General features: G+C 41.8%; 1 protein-coding gene across 7 annotated transcripts in view; it reads right to left on the reverse strand.

The window, feature by feature from the left end:
* The window catches only part of LOC122884166 (N-acetyllactosaminide beta-1,3-N-acetylglucosaminyltransferase 2-like), a 200,026-nt gene that overhangs the window by 51,751 nt on the left and 128,525 nt on the right, over window positions 1-19,750 (reverse strand). For all 7 annotated transcript variants that reach the window (XM_044213628.1, XM_044213627.1, XM_044213625.1 and 4 more), the window contains 3 exons: window positions 16,734-17,531; window positions 14,530-14,571; window positions 14,097-14,243 (listed from right to left, as the gene is read on the reverse strand). In XM_044213628.1, coding sequence (XP_044069563.1) covers window positions 14,097-14,243; window positions 14,530-14,571; window positions 16,734-17,531 — 987 coding nt within the window. The remainder of the gene's footprint in view (window positions 1-14,096; window positions 14,244-14,529; window positions 14,572-16,733; window positions 17,532-19,750) is intronic.

Raw genomic sequence — 19,750 nt, forward strand, 5'->3', positions numbered from 1 at the left:
AGTGTAAAGGAGAGCAGTGCTGCAACACTAGCAGGCTGAGGTGGACAAAACACAGTTAAGTTCAGTTAAAAAAAGGATCTGATTTTGACTGGCTTTATTTTAGCTGATACCGATCCATTAAAATATGCCCAGATCGTCCCAGATAATTTGGATCGACTCGGAACATCTCTAACGATTATACAATTTCATAGTATTACATTATGACTACTTAAAAAATGCACACTGCAGATAGATAAGACACTATATTCATTAATTTACTCACATACAACACAATAAAACCTTCACAGACACACCAACTACTACAAAATACATAATAAGAAGGTTTGTTATCAGAATGGATGTATACATCTTAGTGCATTATGGAGTTAGGAGAGTACAGACAGACACACAGACATCGTCTTGGCACTAGACATACAGTATTGAGCCGTCACCATCAGAGTAATAGCAGAATTGCCATTTTCAGGCCGATCCAATCTGATCCTACTGATAGCACAGGCCACCACACATACACACACACACACACACACACACACACACACACACACACACACACACACACACACACACACTTACAGAGCAAACAGGAAAACCTTGATGATGTCAACTGACAACCTAACCAAGCACACACTCAACGCACAGGTCGTAATTACATACGGTAACCAGGAAGAAATACACAAATATCCAAAATGAAGTTTACAGACTGTCACAATGTGATTTCCAGAAAATAAGTCACAAAAAAGATAAAAGCAACAGAAAGAAACGTATAAGTAATTCAAAGCTGCTCTGAAAACAGATGGGGCAAAGTTATGAGAGAGCATACTGATTCAAAAGGTGTTGAGGCTGTTGAGTCGTGATATGTTTAAGACTGGAGTCGTGGCAGCCGAAGAGTAATTCACTGCTGAAGTCAATTCTGGATGAGACTACGGTGAAAAATGTTTTGAATCCTGCCTGCATGATTTAAGCCTCTGTGACAAAAAAAACAGAAGAGGCACACTAACACAAACTCCACCTTGCACTCACGCGCACAAACTCGTCTTACACAACTCAACCTAAGCACAAACACACACAACATCTACACACTCTAAAACTCCACCTTGCACCTCCCCTCTCCCAAACATACACAACCACATATGACCCAAGGGAGAGTGAAGCTGCATTTCTCTGTCACTGTTCTCCCTCCCTGTGGTTTCCTGTTAATCAGGCTTCTCCATATTGAGGCAGGGGTTTTAGGGCTGGCCTATTGAAGCCGCCCATTTAACCATTAACAAAACAAGCAGCGCCCGCTAATGAGCTACATCTCCCCATTTCCATGTCAATTGTTTGTTTGTAGCCATTGTTATGTTGGGACAATGGGGCTGTATTGTAAATGACAGCAACCCTAATGCACTCTGTGTATGTGTGTGTGTGAGAGAGAGAGAGCCCAAGGGGATGCCCACAGGGAGAAGGGAACACACCTTAGACAGAGACTGATAAAGAGAAAGAGAGAGACAGTGGCAGAGGGAAAGACAGAGAGAGAGAGACAGATAAAGAGAGAGGAGGGGAGCGAGAGAAGAAACAGGTGTTGATAATGCTTGTAGAAAAGTACTGAGTGTCAAGCATAACAACACTTCTTTACCAGTTCTCATTCAGCACAGTTCCAGGCAACAAGGCTGGGAATTATGATTTCTAATTTGAAAGAAAATGGGAGTTGGTATCCTTAAACCTGGAAACTTTAGTTGTTAAGCACTTTTCAAAAACCAAGTTACAAAGCGATTTACAAGACAAAACAAAATACACCAGTAAAAAAGAAAAAAAGACATCTGATAACTAAATCTTGGCTATTTTTTCAATTGTTGAAAACAAGCTTACACAAACAGACACTGACTGACACTCAAAGGTAAGGTCAAGCATCACAACTAGATTACATGTAGCATGTTTGACCGCGACAGAGACAGCTCCAAGGGTAAATTTTAGGCGGCTGACAGAACTTTGATTAATTTCACTGTGGGACATTCTGTGACATCCATCACTTCCAATAAACAGGCTAAAATATGAAACCAGGATTACAAGGTTACAACCAATAATATAGCTAATTATTATCAGTGGAACAGTGGAAATTCAACTTGTGTTTACATTTATGTGACCTGAGAACATGATGTAAATGGAAAACAATAGACTGAGACACTTCTTGTAATACTATTCAATTCATAAAAGAATTGAAGGGGATAAAAACAGTATTTTCTGAAATCTTAAATATAAATGGAAGCTTAGAATTAGGTCAAAATTTGATAGAAACAACAGGATCAGAGTGGGTTTCTTCAGCAACTATTGCATGTTTTAAAGTTGAGAGAAATGAGCAAGAGAACGGGAGGCAGTTCACGACAAAAAGCATGCTAGGAAGGACTGCCTGAAATACCTCTTTGAAGAACCTCGTAGGAATGATCTCAAATGAGTAGGTGGAGCATTTCATTTGGGAGACAGTGGATTCCGTGGTCAATTGTAAGACAATCTCAAAATGGGTTAGGATAAAGGCCAGTGTTAAACAAAAATAGGTGCTGAGGTCTCTGGGGTCAATTTGTTTCTTCTATTAAATGAATACTAGTTTTGAACTTTCTGTTCAGGTTTCTAAAAGCTGACCAGGGTGGGGTAATAATCAAGTCAATCAGTCAAATGCCTGCAATAGTATCGCTGGATGGCTGCAATTTGTCATGACATATGTTGTTTTCGTCCAATATTTTCTTCTTTCCATCCACACTTCCTTCTTTCTTACTGTGTTTTCTATGCAGGTGTCTTCCTGCTTTTATAAATGTAATATGATAACCAGTAATGTCATTGATGGCCTTCTGGCTATGGACTGGTTCTGATAGCCCATCTGGCCTTTACAGATATGGATACAACTACCAATTTAAGTGTGTGTATGTGTTGTATATTATATATATATATATATATACATATACACACACATAAATATACACACATACACGGCTCGGCCCCAACACACTCCAAAACATCCCACTGCATTATTGTTGTCGGCCATTTTGGGGACAGGAAATGGGAAATTGACTTTGCCTATCCAGAGGCTAGGATTAACGCTATAGAAAAATGCATCGGACTAGAGCCTAGCTCGGTCAGCTACAGAGCCAATGATTAGAAAATATGAGAATGTGTTTAGATGGAGAGGAGAAGAGAGACGAGAAGAGGAGATGTTTTTTGTGTGAAGGACAATGTGTGACATTATCTAGATGATCTACATGTATCACTAAGGAATCCAAGATTCAACTATAGGAACTGAAACGACAACTTGAGGCAGAACAAATGTTTTGGTTTTCATTATCAAGCAAAAAACACATCCATGATTAAAGTGTGCAAGAAAAGCTTCTTATACACTTTTCAAGTGCACAAGAAACTCAAACAGCTATTTAGAAAAATCATGTATAAAAGGAGTTGGACACAATGCAGAGACAGCGCCCACAAGGGCATTACTTCCATACGTCATTTTGGGTACTTTAAAATTCCACCTCTTTGTTGGACCTATTGAGATTTGAAGTCTGTCACCCAACTGTTACCAACAATGACATCCCAATTACAACTGATTATTCTATAGGAACACGATATGCCAGAACTTTTTTCATTCATAGGGGAGACTTGTTAACCAAGTGGTGATGAAATGCCATCTAGTGGACATTATGCTAAAGCAAAGTGATGATCACACTTGCTAATTCCAACTTGGAAAGTGGCGCTGGATATCATGAGTAACAGGGAAAATAAACACACACAGCCATTTTATTTGGCAACACAGGGCACTAACAACCAGTGAATGTAAAAGCCATGGGGACGCAACTCTAAAAGAAAAAGCAGAACGCACAATCCCAACCAGTCACGTCGTTACATGATCAAAGCCGGGATGAAAAAAGAAGTAGAAAAAAGGAGGAGAGAAAGCATGTCAACTGGTGGTCGGTGGGTAGCACAGCTTCAAGAATGGAGACTCAGGAGGTGAAGAGACTTTTCTTTTTTAAATGGCGACAGCAAGAACAATCATGTACTGTGTTTTCCATAGACTGCTGGGAACCTCCAGGGGAAGAGAGGCTAAACGGTTGAGTGCAAGGCTGAGACAGAAGGCTCCTCTGTGGGCTTGGCGTCGGGGTGAGGACCCCTCTCCGCTCTGGAAGCTCTTTTTGAGCAGGGGGAGCAGGTTGTCGCCTTGGTTGCTCTTTTCTGGGCAAGGAGAAAGAGGGAGGGAGGACACACACCACTGGTCATGTACAGAGACCTGGCGTGGGCACAGAGTGATGCCACACAAACACATACACACAGGGATGCACACACAATCACTATCTAAAAGGGTTTGCCAACCGCCCAGATAGCCAGCCAGTCTGGCAGCCAGTCATGCAGTTCCAGACATTTGTCATGACAGGCTAATTCACAGTCAAGAGGTGCTTTAGGTCTCTATCTTGTCCAGGCACGCAAGCGCACACACACACACACACACACACACACACACACACACACACACACACGCTAAAGAGCTACAGAACCCACACACAAAACCAGTCACATAGCTGTGTAATCACACACTCGAAAACATTGTTTCAAATGCCAGAATGATGATCCAGACACGATGCAGATGCAGGTAGAACTCAGTCAGTTAAACTGTTGTTACTTCATTCAAAGCAATCCTAACACAACAACAAACACAGTAAACAGCTACACTACCTGCTTTATGCGTATTTCTTATTTTTAAATTGTGCTCTATAAATAAATCTTATAAATATATAAGACTAAAATCCCAAACTAGCTTCCTGGTTACCATAGCAGTTAGCACAGAGGCTTATAACTACATTTAGACATTTTTGGCCAATTAAAAAGTTTCTATTGCTATAGGACTTCAAATGGATGTTGTAGCTGACCGCATTTCCATTACACTGCACTGTACTGATTATCAGTTGTTCAGGTGTTGAGGTGGGTACCACATGTGAGAGTCAAAGCAGTGAACAAGCAATTTTTAGTATTTAGGCCAAATAATCCCTACTATTTATATTCTAAATAAGTCAACAGGTGAGTTGAACATTAACAACATTAATTATGAAAGATTATCTTTGGAAGATCATTGTTACAGTTATCATTGTAAAGGATTGATGGCAAGGTTGGGGAGATGAACAAACAGCAACATATTCTTCTGCTTCAGGAAGCAATGGGGTTTATGGGAAATGTGGTCTTCAGTGTGAAAACCACTGCATGTTTCCAATTGGCTTGATTATTTGTGCACTGTAATTACACCACAAAGTATTAATTAATTAATTCAATAACAATATAAACATATTTAAAAATATTACATGTACCAAATTTAGAAATCTATTACTTTCAAAACCCTCTACTGCTCAAATTTGGTTAGAGAGAGAGACAGAGAGAGAGAGAGAGAGACAGAGAGAGAGAGCTTATCGGCTGGCTCCAGACGGAGTGCACGGATCAATGAGCATGCGAGGCCCACAGCGATCAATGCATTTGATAAAGAATTAAAGAAGAGCCACTGTACATGGCTATCAAAGAACCAGGACACGGCCTAATTATGATTCGACGGGTGCGTGCCCATGATAGGGGTCTGTGTGTGTGTGTGTTTTTGTGTTATATGTACATAAATATAAATCTGTGAGATGTCAACATGGAAGTGGTGTGGAAGTGTGGGCTGTGTACCTGTGAGTCAGTGTATACATGTATGCATGTGTGTGTGTGTAAGTGTGAGGGTTTAAATATTAGTGTATATATGTGTGTGTGTTAGTGTGCCTGAATGGTCGACTGTGTGTGTGTTTTTCGGGCAGAGGTTGCTGTGGTTTGTGGTTTTTGTAGTTTATACACTATATGTGTACATTTTTATGACTGTGTGTTTGTGTGCCTGTATATGTTTGTGATGTCTATGTGTTAAATGACTGGGATTATTCAAAATTTTAAAAAAGGTCATATCAGTATCAGTCATATGGTCATAAATAATTAGTTGGTTTTCATTAAGTTGTTTTATTGTATTTTTATTTTGTCATTGTTTTGTAATGTATTGTATGTGTTTTCCTGTTTAGTATTCTGTGTGTATTTGAATAAAGGCCCATCAAACTAGCTATGGCTATAAATGTGCTATTTATAGGTATGTACTGATAAAAATAAACATGAAAAAATAATATTTTGACACTGCTGCTGCAGCACATGGGTGCACATATAAAAAAGCACAGTGCAAAACACTTTAAATAGTGTGTATTTTACAGAGAATATTGTTTGTATTATTTGTAAGAATAAAACAAATACTGATGTGTGTCACAAATTCTCAAAACAGAGGTGTGTGTGAGTGTGTATGCTTAACAAAGGCACTTGTACAGTAGGACAGGTAGAACAGGTAGAGTGTTGCATGGAGACTACTCAACACAAACACACAAAACTCAGAGGAGCTTGTCACTTTGACAGGCGAGTAACATGGGAAGGTTTTGCCCTTTAAAGAGACAGGATAATTACTGGTGAGAGAAAGACAGAGAGAGGAAGAGAGGGAGAGTGAAAAGGAGATGGGTAGAAATAAAGAGACGGAGCACATGAGCTGAACTCTGTGACGGTGGGTGACAGAAAAACACATGTAACCTGTAACTGCACAAGATCCTTTACAAGCAAAAAGGGGCAGTCAGTGTGTTTGAAGGGCTTCACTCCAAAGTAAGTTTGCCCCCTTTTGAAAAAGCAGATTCTAGCATTGTTGATAGCTAGATCAGAACAATCCAGAGAACTTTCTCACACAAGACTCGCTACTTTTGAAGACAGATCCACCTGTTTTGAAAGTAGTAACAGATGAATTTAAAGTAAATATGATTCATAGGTAACATTTCCATATGTTTGGGCATTTGTGTCATTTTGAATTTGTTCATGTATTTGCAGAGTGTAATTTAACCTTTCATTGAAGATGAAACAAATTTCCAGACTTTTGACCACAGGAAGTTTTCCAGGAACCTTTTCAAGAAATCAGGAACTTCACATCTCAGCCGCAAGAACCTAGTACCAGTTGTGGTTCATGGGAAAAAGTTCCTGCCCCCAACTTTCTGATGGCCCAGGAATTATCAGGGTGGAGTTTGCAGCACTCAACAGTGTTGACTGGTCAAACACAAACCTCAAGACCACTACAATGTGTGAATAGCATTCATTCAGACTGCAGGCAAGTTGTGGTAGTCACAAGTGTCAACAGGACTCGGGATTGAAAACTCTTTTAACAATATTGACGTTTAAATGGCCGATAAGAGATAGAATCAGAAATACTTTATTGATCCCCGAGGGGAAACTCAAAATGAGAATGAGAAAGCAAGAGAAACTTAATGTCCCCATGAAATGGCTAGCGGAGTGATATTTGCTTCTGCATATTTACGTGTTTCCTGTAAAAACAGGCAGCTAGGGAGGGACTTGTAGCGGATGTTGACTGGCGTTTACAGTAGCCAATAGCGCTGAATGTGCGTTACACCTACTCCCCCGCCATACAGCAATAGCGGTCAATAGCTGACTATTCCTGGATTGGGAGCTCCTACTGAACACAGCCAGACCAGGACCGAACACACCCTCCGAAATTGATGGAGGCCAATTTGACGACAGGGAATGCAGTACCGAGGTGGTTTTCTTGCCGGGTTTGGCTCCTGGCACCCCGGAGCTGAGTCAGCTAGCCGCAGGGGTAAACTGAGCTAACAAAAGTTAGGGGTTAGCTGCTTTGGAAACAAGTAAAGATATCCTTCCATCAGGAAACTCCGTAAATGACATCGGTACTGTATTCCTTGTTGGTCTCAGAGGCTGTGTTCAATCCCGGTCAGGCCATGTTAACTGGGAGGCTGCTGAGCCCAGTTCTGTTGCCCGCTAACGGCAGATACAGTTAACAAAAATTAGCGGTTAGCTACTTGAGCAACAGTAAAAGGAAGCTCTGTAAAACACCTGTTGAAGCTAAACAGCTGGAGGACATAAGAGGGAAAACAATAAAATACTTTTTCCATATAATATGATCCAGTTTCACCTAAATCAGTGAATAAAGTTATAAAGTTGTGTTTTTGTACAGTAATCCATGAGGGCTGGCTGCCAGAAACACTCATTTCAGACATGAGACAGAAAGCAAAAAAGCGTTTCATTGGACGCAAAATTTGTATACGCCCCCGAGTGCAGGATGTCAACATTGTTTTTATCGTTTTCCAGTTAATAACAAACTCTAAAATACCATTAAGAATATCCAAAATGACTTTTTTGTCAATGTTGGGCCAGATACTGGCGTATAAGTGCCATATAGCTCAAGACATACATGATAAAAACACTTATACATCCATTTTGATTTCATGGGAACTTTAACTCCATTTGCTTATTGTATAAATATGGTTATGTATTAAAGCACAAAAACGGTGTCTCTTTTATTTGCTATTTGTCTAATTTTCCTGATGTTCACAGTTCTTCAGATGCAGTAGGAACGCAAATATAAACGCACAACAGGGACATTTAGTTTCTGACTTCCTGGAAGTTCGGTGACTATTTTATATCATAAAAGGCACACACATGGATAGAGTAATTTAGACTCTCCATTCAAGCTAAAACAAATTCTTTAGGCACTTAATAAAGTGGTGGGATTACAGTAATTTCATATGCAATGAACATTAAATATTCTCTCGTTTGACTTCATCCTTCATAATTTATCTGCACAAAGCGGCTTTAAGAAAAAGAGAGAGAGATCAGGACTACAGAGTGGATGTGAAAAACATTTGGCACTTCCACTTGGTCAAACGTGAACATGGGGCATGTGATAACTTGACAAAGAAAGAAAGAAAGAGAGGTACATGTGTTCAGAAGAGGTATGTAAGTGTGTGTGTATTACAGCTTTCCTCTCTGATGGCTTGATCAGCTCTTGTGATGCAATTGAGAAAGCTGTCTTTCTCTTGCTCGTTAACACACACACACACACACACACACACACACACACACACACTCAATTTAGAGACTGCCTTTGATCTCCACTCCAGCCAATTCAGCCACGACACATACCCTCACACTCCAACACAAGCACACACACACAGTCCAAAGAAACTGCCCACAAAACTATTTAGTTTCATTAGGGGCAGATTCTTCAAAAAGAAGAGCGAGAGCGGGGGGGTTGAGGTTTGAAGGAAGAGGAAGAAGAGAGGAGAAAAAAGGGAAAAAAGGGAGAGCTGGGAGAAGAAAGGAACAGCAGCCACATTAAAATTAGACCTGGAGAAAAACTATTACTGCTGGGAGAAAGTTGAAAAGGAGAGAGGACAGACGGAGGGGGAGGAGGGGAGTAAAGGACAAAGTGTGGACAAAAAAGGAGAGTGCACAAGGCCATATTTACATTTTCAAAATAGAATTTTTTTCTACATTTGCTGCAAAGACAGCCCTTTACTGGTGGCCTTTTCAATGCAAAACCTCAGAGAGTAAAATATATTTTATACACAAATATTCTGCAATTAGAGTATTTGTATTCTAGAGTTGTAAGATTATCAAATTAATACAGGGTTATGTAGGATTAGATGCATCTATTGTAAGTATACGGATAGGGGAGTAAGTATACTCCCAATGTTCTGGTATTTGTTGAAGACAAAATGCCTTCTCAGTTGCAATTTGAGCTAATAATGTGAGCTTTTGGATTTGTGTGATAAGTTGGCTGCCTAAATGTGCCAGACCTTTTAAAAGTTCACAAAGTTCCACTTGTCCAGTGTTTGGCAATTAGGGCCAACAACCAGGTAACAGGTAGCCAAACATATTTTTTATAATCACTTGGATGAAATACAGTACAATCAGAGTAACTCAGACACAATGTCTCTCTCATTTTTTGGAACCTTTAGGAATGCCAAGGTTCAGCCAGAGGGCTTTGTTTTGGCCACCAGTGACACAAATTAAAGAAAAAAAGAAAGAAAAAGAGGGAGCATAGAGGAGAAAATGAGGACATGAATACAGTCAAGTCAGGATCAGAGGGCAGACAGCAGATGGGAGTAGATGACAACACCCACAGGTCACAACAGCAGAGACCCAGGAGTCCCCTCCAGTCCTGAGAGGAGGAGAGGGAGAGGCGGAGAAGGGGAAGGAGGAGGTGGTTGGGGTGCTGGTCGGCAAAAATCAAACGGGACCCAATTATAGGAATCACAACGAGTCAGTGAGCAGGGGAACTCTCTTACCTGGAAAACACCAAGGCATTTGCGTGCACTCTTGAACGCATACCACAAGCGCGTGCGCACACACACACACACACACACACACACACACACACACACACACACACACACACACACTCTCAAAAGAATGCAAAAGTGCATAGGTGCTGTATAATTGCACACACATATTTTTGCTTTACAGTTTTGCAAAAACACACACACAGGAGCATATGCTTCTGTGACCACATGCACATAAACACACATACATACACTTCTCCTAAACCTAGTGTGGATCCTGATAATTAGCCTGGCCAGGCCAGTGTGAAATTACTGTTCTCATCTGCTAATGGATGAGAAGACCTGAAGCGAATAGACACAGACACACAAGCACTTCTCCATTAAAATAACAATAGTGGGAAAGACTAAAAGAGAAAAAGAAATACAAACAAAAATTGGGATGTCTGCAATAAGGATAAAATGACAGAATAAAGCCCTTGCCCTAGATATTTTTAGGAAAGCTCATTAATTACCCATGTGGCTGATGTGTTAGTAGGGGGTGGTGGCATTACAACATTAGAAGACATCTGCACTGTGACTACTGATATGTTGTGAAGGCCACCTATGAGGAGGAGGTGGTGGGCTCAAAACTATTAGCAGTACTGCTTGTCCCTCAAAGATCACAGAGAATAGGACAGACTAGACAGACAGCAAGACAAGATGGAGAGAACAGGAAGAAGAGATGTGGCAGAGAAACACAAAGGACATGCAGAAAGAATGACACGCAGAAAAAGACAGTGGGTGAAAAAAGAAAAATGGGGGGGAAATAGACTAACACAAAAAGAGGGACAGAGTGAGAGAGAGAAAGTGACTGAGAAGACAGGGAGGGAGAGAAAAAGAGAAAACTGAACCTGTGACCTTAGATGAAAGAACTAGTCACTGTGGGCTACAATTAGGGATGGCAGGAGGGAGAGCATAGGTCAAGAGAACAGGGCTACAGACACACACACCAAACAAGTATCCAACATATTGTTCTGCATCGAGCTACATCCATGTTGATGGCAGTCACTGTAGCTGTGGATGTGTAGGTATTTATGCATAGTAAATTTACTCGTTCACATTTACATTTCATTGTCACTCACCTTGTACAGACCTAGAACTGATGTCAGTATAGTGTGGTACTACTAATATAGTCATACGTCAATTTGTTTATGTTTATTTATCACATTTAGCGTGAGCATTTAGAGTGAGCTGCAATGACTGCAACAGTAGAAAAAAGCTTCACTTCTTGAATCGCCAATATTACACAAAAACCTGATGTTATTCCTGTAACTATGAAGATGCTTTAAGCTGAAACACAACTGCAAAGTGTATTATTTCCTTAGATATGGCACACTATAGATGAATGACAAGAGAGTTTATATTACGAGATATAGTATATGCTATGGAAAACGATTTGAGGGAGCTGCTACTGATGAGAACTAGCACAAGTGTATGATGTGAGATAGGGCATATTGTTTGATTGGTGACAGTTATATGAAGTACTTACGAACTCACTGCTCTGAACTAAGTTTCTTATTTTTAGTGACGGGGGAAACGAGGATGAAAATAATCCAGGACCAGACTTTGTTGGTGAGTCCAGCTTCCTCTGGACAGATTGCTCACTTACTGCTATATGAGGAGAGTTTTCAGAAGAGTTTGGAAAAGTTTTGTATTTGATTTGGGCTTCTGATTCACGTTTTGCCCTGTGGGCAAAGATTTCCCACCCGTGATCATACCTGACCCAAAAAGTGATACAGTCCCAACCTAACTCATCTCAATTAGAAAATATGCTCTCATTCTGTTGATTATAAATGAATATTTTGATATTTTTTTGACTTATCGATGAATCATTTCAGCACTACAGAGAATTGTACTGTCGCCTAAAAATCATGACTTTGACAGCTTTGTGTAAGACATGATTTTAGTTAACAGATATAAGTATCTCAAACTAACTGATTTGCCATTTGTGCTTTGAATGCTTAACCCCCAAAACAGCTAATGTAGCCCCCTCCTCTTCCTCTGCCCAAATCATTCTGTTGCCCTCACATTAGCCACTTCCCTGGAAGAATGAAGCCTGCTTTAATTGAATTAAATTATACCTTATGCATGCTAAACCGCAAGGGATGGAGAGTTAAATGGGAAAGGCTTGGGCCTCTCCAGCTGATAACATGGACACACACACACACACACACACGCTAATCAAAACAAGACATCAGTAATCTAATCTGAATCACTAACAATTATCAGCACATTGGCCTCAAGGCCAGTCGTATTCCTTTGATCAATGTTTTCTATTTAAAAAAGTGTAAACAATTCAATATCTCCCTCTCGCCCCTCCTCCTTTCCCTCCTTCATAGGAGCAGTGTGTGTGCTTGTGTGAGTGTGAGGAGGTTATTAACCAATTGTCCTTGGAAATGAGTAAGGAAATCAGGAGGAGAGAGAAAGAGCAGAAGGTTGGGTCTGGCTACTTTAAGGAGCTAATCTAAGTGAAGTCAGCCATCTTGCCGCACAACAAGGGACAGAAGAGGACTTTTTTTTGTCGCTAAGGAAATATATCGGCACTGAAACAGCTTTGAAAAACTCTTTTAATTTGCTTTCTTCCTCTGAAGACTTTTAACGCCACCAGTCCTTGGAAGTTCCTCATTTATTTTCTCAGATTATGCCGAAATGGTTATTCCTGTGACCTGCACACAGACATGAACACACACATTTGCATGCCTCCACACAGACAAATACTGACAACACACTTGTATATGCACACACACAAACACACTCTTTAAAAACCATCTAATTCAAGGGCATATATCTCTTTAAGGATTCAGGCAGCAATTGCAGGGGCATGCGGCTGCTGCCTTTTAGATATTTCATTACCAAAGGGTATTGATTTCATTTTACCCTCACATCCGTTGTCACAATTCTCACAAGACCAATCCCCCCCTTTCCTTTCTCTGAAACATTTGGAAACGTCACTGAGGATTTGACCACAGTGCTTTCCCGGGGTAACTCCTGGTCCATCAGCGAGCGTGTGTGCGTGCCCCCCCCCAGTATATTATGTTCAGTGGAGCGTGTTCGTTTCAGAGCCGGCAATTTCTCTCACGTCTTCTTTAGTCTAGTTTGCTTCGGTACAGCAATTCTCACCCCCCTTTACCACAAATGTACTTTTGCTGACAGGTGTTTGTGTACTACATTTACTCAGTGCTCGGGGGAAATTGAGGGGGCAGCAAATTTGGTCGGGATGTCATAAAAATTGTGCAGAGTCAAGATGACCAAGGGGAGAGACTGAAAGAGAGGGAGAAATGTTTAAAGAGAGAAGAGGGAGCAAGGGAGTCCATCCACATTTCGGTTTTTCTTACTGACACGTTCAGGTTGTGACGTTCAGCAGTCCATAAGAGAGTCTGAGCAGAAGTTAATAAGGAAAAGTCTTCTCTCCTTCTCAAAGCCTTTTCATAAAGTGTTCAACAAAGTGGACTGCCAGAGGATGAGACAGTTTGGACAGGCTTTTCCAGCATGTTGCAAGTGTAGTGAGCGGCGAATAGAGAACTGTGGAAGTGACATGAGGGTGTTGAAGAGGCTGGTGGACACTCTATTAGCTGTTCCGGCATCCTGAAGTGATGCTGTACAACACTCCAGTGCACAGAGCACTGGAGGCAGGGACAGACAACTCAAACTCAGGACAGCCTTTACTTACTACACACAGAAGAGGTCAGATAGACCTGCCCCCTGTTCAGAAACCTGAAGACCCAGGCTGACCAGAAGTGAGCCTAGGGAAGAGACATTTAAGTCTTCCTCAACTGTGATTCCGGTCTGATTCTATTTCCACGTCTTGTCTTAAAATTACCACAGAATTGACTGCCCTGACAGTATCAGAGGGAGCAATGTCAACAGTTTCAGTCTCAGAAAAGTCTACACACACACACTTTTTTGACTTACATCGCAGACGTTTGTGGCCCTGTTTGGTGCAGTGGCGGCTGAGTTGGGGACATTCTTGTTGCCGGCCTTCATTGCAGCATCTCTGCGGGCCTGCTCCAGGAGGAGTCTGGCTCTCTCTTTCAGCTCCTCCTGACGAGACAGCACCCTCTGTGTGTGCAACAACAGAGAGTGAGTGTGATGACCTAAAACAATGCTTATGACTATAACAAGGACAGGGTACAGTTCATTTCCAATAAAACTGTGTCATAAATAAGGTGTCCTTTTCCTCAGTTAACCATATCCTGCAAGCACACATGTTGGATATCAGAAATTAGTGTCTGTAGACTCTCAGACACTCTTGGTGGGAAATGGCTGTTGGACTGTACAAATATGAGAATACAAGTATATTTTTTTCACATGTGTAGTCTTATACTCTCTTCAAAGTTTTACTCACCTTCTCAGCAGGGGGACTTGATACAGGGGCAGGTGTTGGCTCCTTTGAAAGAGAACACAACACAACATTAGCTACAGGTGTGTAGCCACATACCAAAAATACCTCTGGATTTGCAGTTATACAGGTTCTAAAAGTATTTTGTCAACACAACGTAACAAATAATATTATTTGGACTGGTAATGTTTTCCCTAAAATATGATTCTTAACAAATTAATTAACTGACTTTGTGCAATTTAGTTAAAATATGATGCCTAATAGGCTGGCATGATATGGTAAAACAATCATATTGCGATTATATTGACAGATATTTTGATTCAGATATAATTCATGATTAGTGGGAATGACCATTTTTGTATCACAATTTTCATTTTCACTGAATATCATGATTACATGACATTTGTTGGGGTCTGTTCCAAACAAACATGTTTTCTTACATCTGGATGACAAGATTTGGACATCTCTGCAGCACTACAGTACTTATAATTACTTATAATTCTGTTTTGTCACATTTTACCTTTATCAAAAAATTGCATCTTCTGTGATTTGGATATTGCACTTAGCCATATTGCAATTTTGATAATATTTCAATTAATTGGGCAGCCCTAATGCCTGAATAAGTGACATTTTTTTTACCTAGAGTAGCAAGGTTTCACAGAAGCAGCTTGCCTTGTACAGTAAGCAGGTGGAGGTAGAAAAGAATTAAGACAAGCAGACCCAACAGAAGGAGCAGGGTATATCCCCCACGATATATATACAGGGCCTGGACTTTGGCATTATGGGGCCAGCCTACAAGCTGGGCTCACAGCCCTGTCTGGGTCCAGTGGTGTAGAGAGCATGACGGCTTTGACAAGAAAGCAAAACACACACCTACCTTAGAATTTTATCTGCAAGGTAATCCTGGCTGTATTATAAGGGGGTGCAAACAGGGCAAACAGAGCCTTTGCATTTGGCTTAGACAGAGAACATTACAACCAAGCTGTTTATAACACTGAAATGTTTATCCTTTCAACAAGTCAAATCTGGCCTGGGTGCAGGCGAGGATGCATCCCGCTAACTAGATAACAGCAGATCAAAATGGGGTGTCATAGCTGTCATAACCCCCCTGCTGCCCCCCGCCTGCCCCGTGACCTTTCGACTTGTAAACAGGAAGCGGTAATCTGGGGTTAACCAATGCAGGCAGCAATGTATTCAGTGCGTGTTTGTGTGTGAATGTGTGCGCACACGCATACAGGTGCGTGACACTGCGTGTGTGAGACGAGATGAGGTGTGCTCTGCGCAAAGCGTTGCCACGCCTGAGCAGTCACGGTGCCAACAGCCATCAACTGAAGGGATGAGAAATATAATGAAAAATATAATGAAATGTCAAAGCAGGGGGTTCTCCTGGGTGCCTTCTATAGTTGCCACATGTTAAGGGCCCGGCCTCGATGTGTCTGGCTCTCAGCAACGAGACAGCCGACGACAACATCTAATGCAGAACAGGAGAATTTCGGTACGGTCATCTCTGCAATGGCATCAATGAGGTCGGGATTTGAAGCTTAGCGAGTGCCAGGAGGGAATGAATGTTCACCGCATCCTCTGTCTTACGACTGATGTAGCTGTGAAAGTTTCAATCAAAGCCAGGGTGCAAGGATAAAAACCTGAACAATCCATTTAGGGGCCAGGCAGGTACCTGCAGGTAAACGCTGTCAGAATCTTAATACCTGACTTAAGTAGCAAAATGAATTAATCTACATCATGCAGACTGATCCAGAGGTTGTTTAAGGTGCATGATTTATAATTAGCTGTGAGATAGTTTAATGTATCTCTTACTGACCCTTAAAGGACATGTTTAACACTGGATGAACACTGAAAATATTCCTGTTTCTGCATTCCTGCAATTAGTGGGGCTGTGGCGCTTTGTGTTTCATCAAACATAAGAAATAAACATTATTCAGCATGTTAAAAAAGTGATGTCAGCTCTTACAAATGTATAGTACAAAGTGAAAAAAATTGTGGCACAGAGACAGTAGGAAATCTGAGTTCCTCTTTGACAAAATCATTGCACTTTGACAGAGAGGAAATTCTCTATTTTAGGAATATCCATAAAAATATATTTTTAAATTTAAATATTGTAGCTCTTTATATAGCACTCTGGATTCTTCTCATGCATATTTACATGCTCAGTGTGTGTTTACCTTAATGCCGTTATTCGTCTGGGTGTTTACCTGTTTGGGAGGCGTGTCTGTGTGGTTGACTGGAGGGGAGCTGGTGTCTGAGCCGGGCTCAGACTCCGAGTGACGCAGGTTGGCCCTCTTCTTCTTGATGAGGTCAGCATCCCTGTTATAGGAGAAGCCCAGTTTCTGGTGGGGTGGGGAGGAGGAGGCCCCTCTCCTGGTGGGGGACCCTGGTTCTGTACTTCCCTCCCTTCTTTCCTCTTCCACCTCATCCTTCTGCTGTCTTTCCTTCTCCATCTCTCTCTCCACTCTCTGTGGTAACTCGCTAAGGTCTAAAGTGTTGGCTTTGAGCAGACTCCCCCTGTCCTCAGAGGTTGATGGTGTCAAATGAGTCGAGTCTGTTGTTGAGGCGGCTAATGCTGTGCGTGGTGATGGGACAGGAGGGGAGGACTGTAAAGGCCCTGCTGCTGGCAAGCTGACCGCTCCTACATCAGCCTTCCAACCCGGCTCCATCGCCTCTTCCTCAACGGCTTTAGTGCCATTAGATTCACCATCAGCAGATGCAACAGGCTCAGAGTTAGCCTGGTGGTGCTGCACGTCGTTGAGTTCAGCATAGAACTTGTCCTGGTCTATGGAGGCGTTTGTATCGGTTTCAAAGTCACCCACCTTGTAGGTGCTGCGATTGCTGTTGGCCTCTATCTGCACCACGTTCAGTTCCTCACCGGAGAAGTGGGCCCGGATCTGGTACAGGTAGGTCATTACTGTTAGCTTGTCAGGAATGGCCAGCAGCACCATGTCTGATGGTTCCAGGAGACGGGAGATACCCAGGCTCGCAAAGCCATCATATGCCTGCCAAAAAAAGACACATAAGTGAACAAACTTTCAGTTAGATTCATACAGCACCACAGAACCACTTGTCATGTTACAACTACAGTAGTGTCTGCCAGCAAAATTGGTATTTGGTGCATGGTGCATTGCATGCATGATCCATGTGTGTATGTGCTAATGTGTGTTTGTGCGTGAGGGACACCTTTGGCATGACTGCTGACAGGTCATGTCAGGGATGGTTGTCCCCGATAAGAGACGAAGATACCCCAAGACAGAGCGCTTAATCCTAAGGTGTGTGTGTGTGTGTGTGTGCGTGCGTGTGTGTCCGTATCGCTTCCCTACATCAACCTGCCCACGCTCTCCGTCACGCGTGTAATTGGTCTGATTAGAGTCTGATGAGAAAATACAGGTTTGATTATCAAGCGACACACGAAACCCAATCCCCCATCACTAGATAGACTGAGACAGAGAAAGAGACGGGATGAAAACCATTATCGCAGCCAATGACAGGTAAATAAATAGATTAACAGCACACACACAGACACCACCTCCATTCCTGTGCGCACACACATATCCTCATATCCATCTCTCCCAGGTATCACAGCTTGTATCTGGCCTGCTTGATAGTGTTGATCTAATTCCAACCTGTTGCAGCGCTCGTTTGTTTCACTGCCTCCGTAGATCTCCCCAGTCTATCAATCTCTCCCTCGTTCTCTCCATCTCCCTCACTTCCAAACCATTCTCAGTGTTTTTTTAACCTTTATTTACCCCAGGGATTGGTTTGAAGAGCATGCTTACTCTTTTTCAGCCCTGTCCTGCCTCAATTTAAGTCCTCTTCCCCCCCCCGCGCCGCCATTTTATTTGAGTGTCTGAACTCTAAGTGCAAAATGTATGCACTAAATAGTGCCCTAAAAGTTCCCACAATGGAACAAACACTGTAATGTCCGCAGCATGTAGACAATCTTTTGATAAAAATCCCACAATGCAATGCTTTGCCTCTGATGTATGTGAAAATTACAGTTAAGATGGATTGATAGTTCTGCGTTAAGGGGTTGCAGCATAGCTATAGTGCCTACGCACATTACTGCGATAGCTGACATGCGCCTCCTCGAAAATGTAACTCGGGGCACAGCAGCTACAGAGATACCACGTGGGAACCACAATAACTGACTGGTCAGCATGGGTTGCTTGTGTTTGTTTCTACAAGTTCCTGATACAAGAGTGAAGACAATATTAGTTAGATGAAGACTCAGTAGTCTTCTGCTTTTCAGTAACATACATTTACACAAGGCCACTTCCACTGCAAACCGTCTGCTTACCACGAAGGCCGCTCTCTATCACAGTGAATGAAAGAAAGTAAACATGGCCATTGTTCTTAGTCAAAACCTACACCGTATGCATCTATGGCAGGATTGACACAACCCCTTGATAAATCAAGCTTTATGCAACATTACACCTGCTAGTGATGGCACAAAATCATGATCATCAATCTCAACTTACCACTCAATACAGAGTTATCTATTGACCTGTGGAAAGTGAACAAGGAAGTGATTTTGGACACAGCTCAGAAAAACCTTTTTAATGTAGTAAATCTTATTTCTCCAACTGTATTTGTTTCTGTGACAAACAGAGAGAACTGGTGACGCGAGAATAGAAGGAGATAAATGGAGTATAAGAAGGTGGTTTAACTCAGAGATGTTTCTCAATTTACAATCAATTATGATGTCTTTTGTTGGGAGGAGTCTCTTTCAATCTCACCTCTTTTGTCCCTTTCTATTGATGCAAAGTATGTGTTTGTGCTTGCAGAGACAAGGCAGGAAGAAAGAACTGACGGCGGGAAAAAAGAAAAGGGGAGAACAGAGAGGAGTTTGCCTTTACAGCGAGCCTGTTTAAGTTCCCCCCTCCTTCTCCTGGCAGAAAGGGAGTGTGAAAGAAAAAAGAAAGAGAGAAAAGAAAGAAAAAGAATATGGGGAATAAGAGGGCCTGATTGGGTTTCTAACAAGTATTCAGGGGAGCAAAGTGTGCTTACATTGTTCCCCTCTCGCCCAGGGTAGGCTGTGAAAGAGAGCGACAACTTTGCTGCTCAATAGGGACAGAATGAAAGAATGAAAGAGAAAAGAGCGAGAGTGGGAGAACGTGAGAGCTGTATGAGGAGGAAGAAGGGAGGGAGGCTCTCGAGCTGGGTTTTGTTTCGGGGTCGATGTTAGTCTTGACATACGCTACAGTCTTTTTGACCTCAG

The sequence above is a fragment of the Siniperca chuatsi genome, linkage group LG11, assembly GCF_020085105.1.
Source record: "Siniperca chuatsi isolate FFG_IHB_CAS linkage group LG11, ASM2008510v1, whole genome shotgun sequence".
Lineage (NCBI taxonomy): Eukaryota > Metazoa > Chordata > Actinopteri > Centrarchiformes > Sinipercidae > Siniperca > Siniperca chuatsi.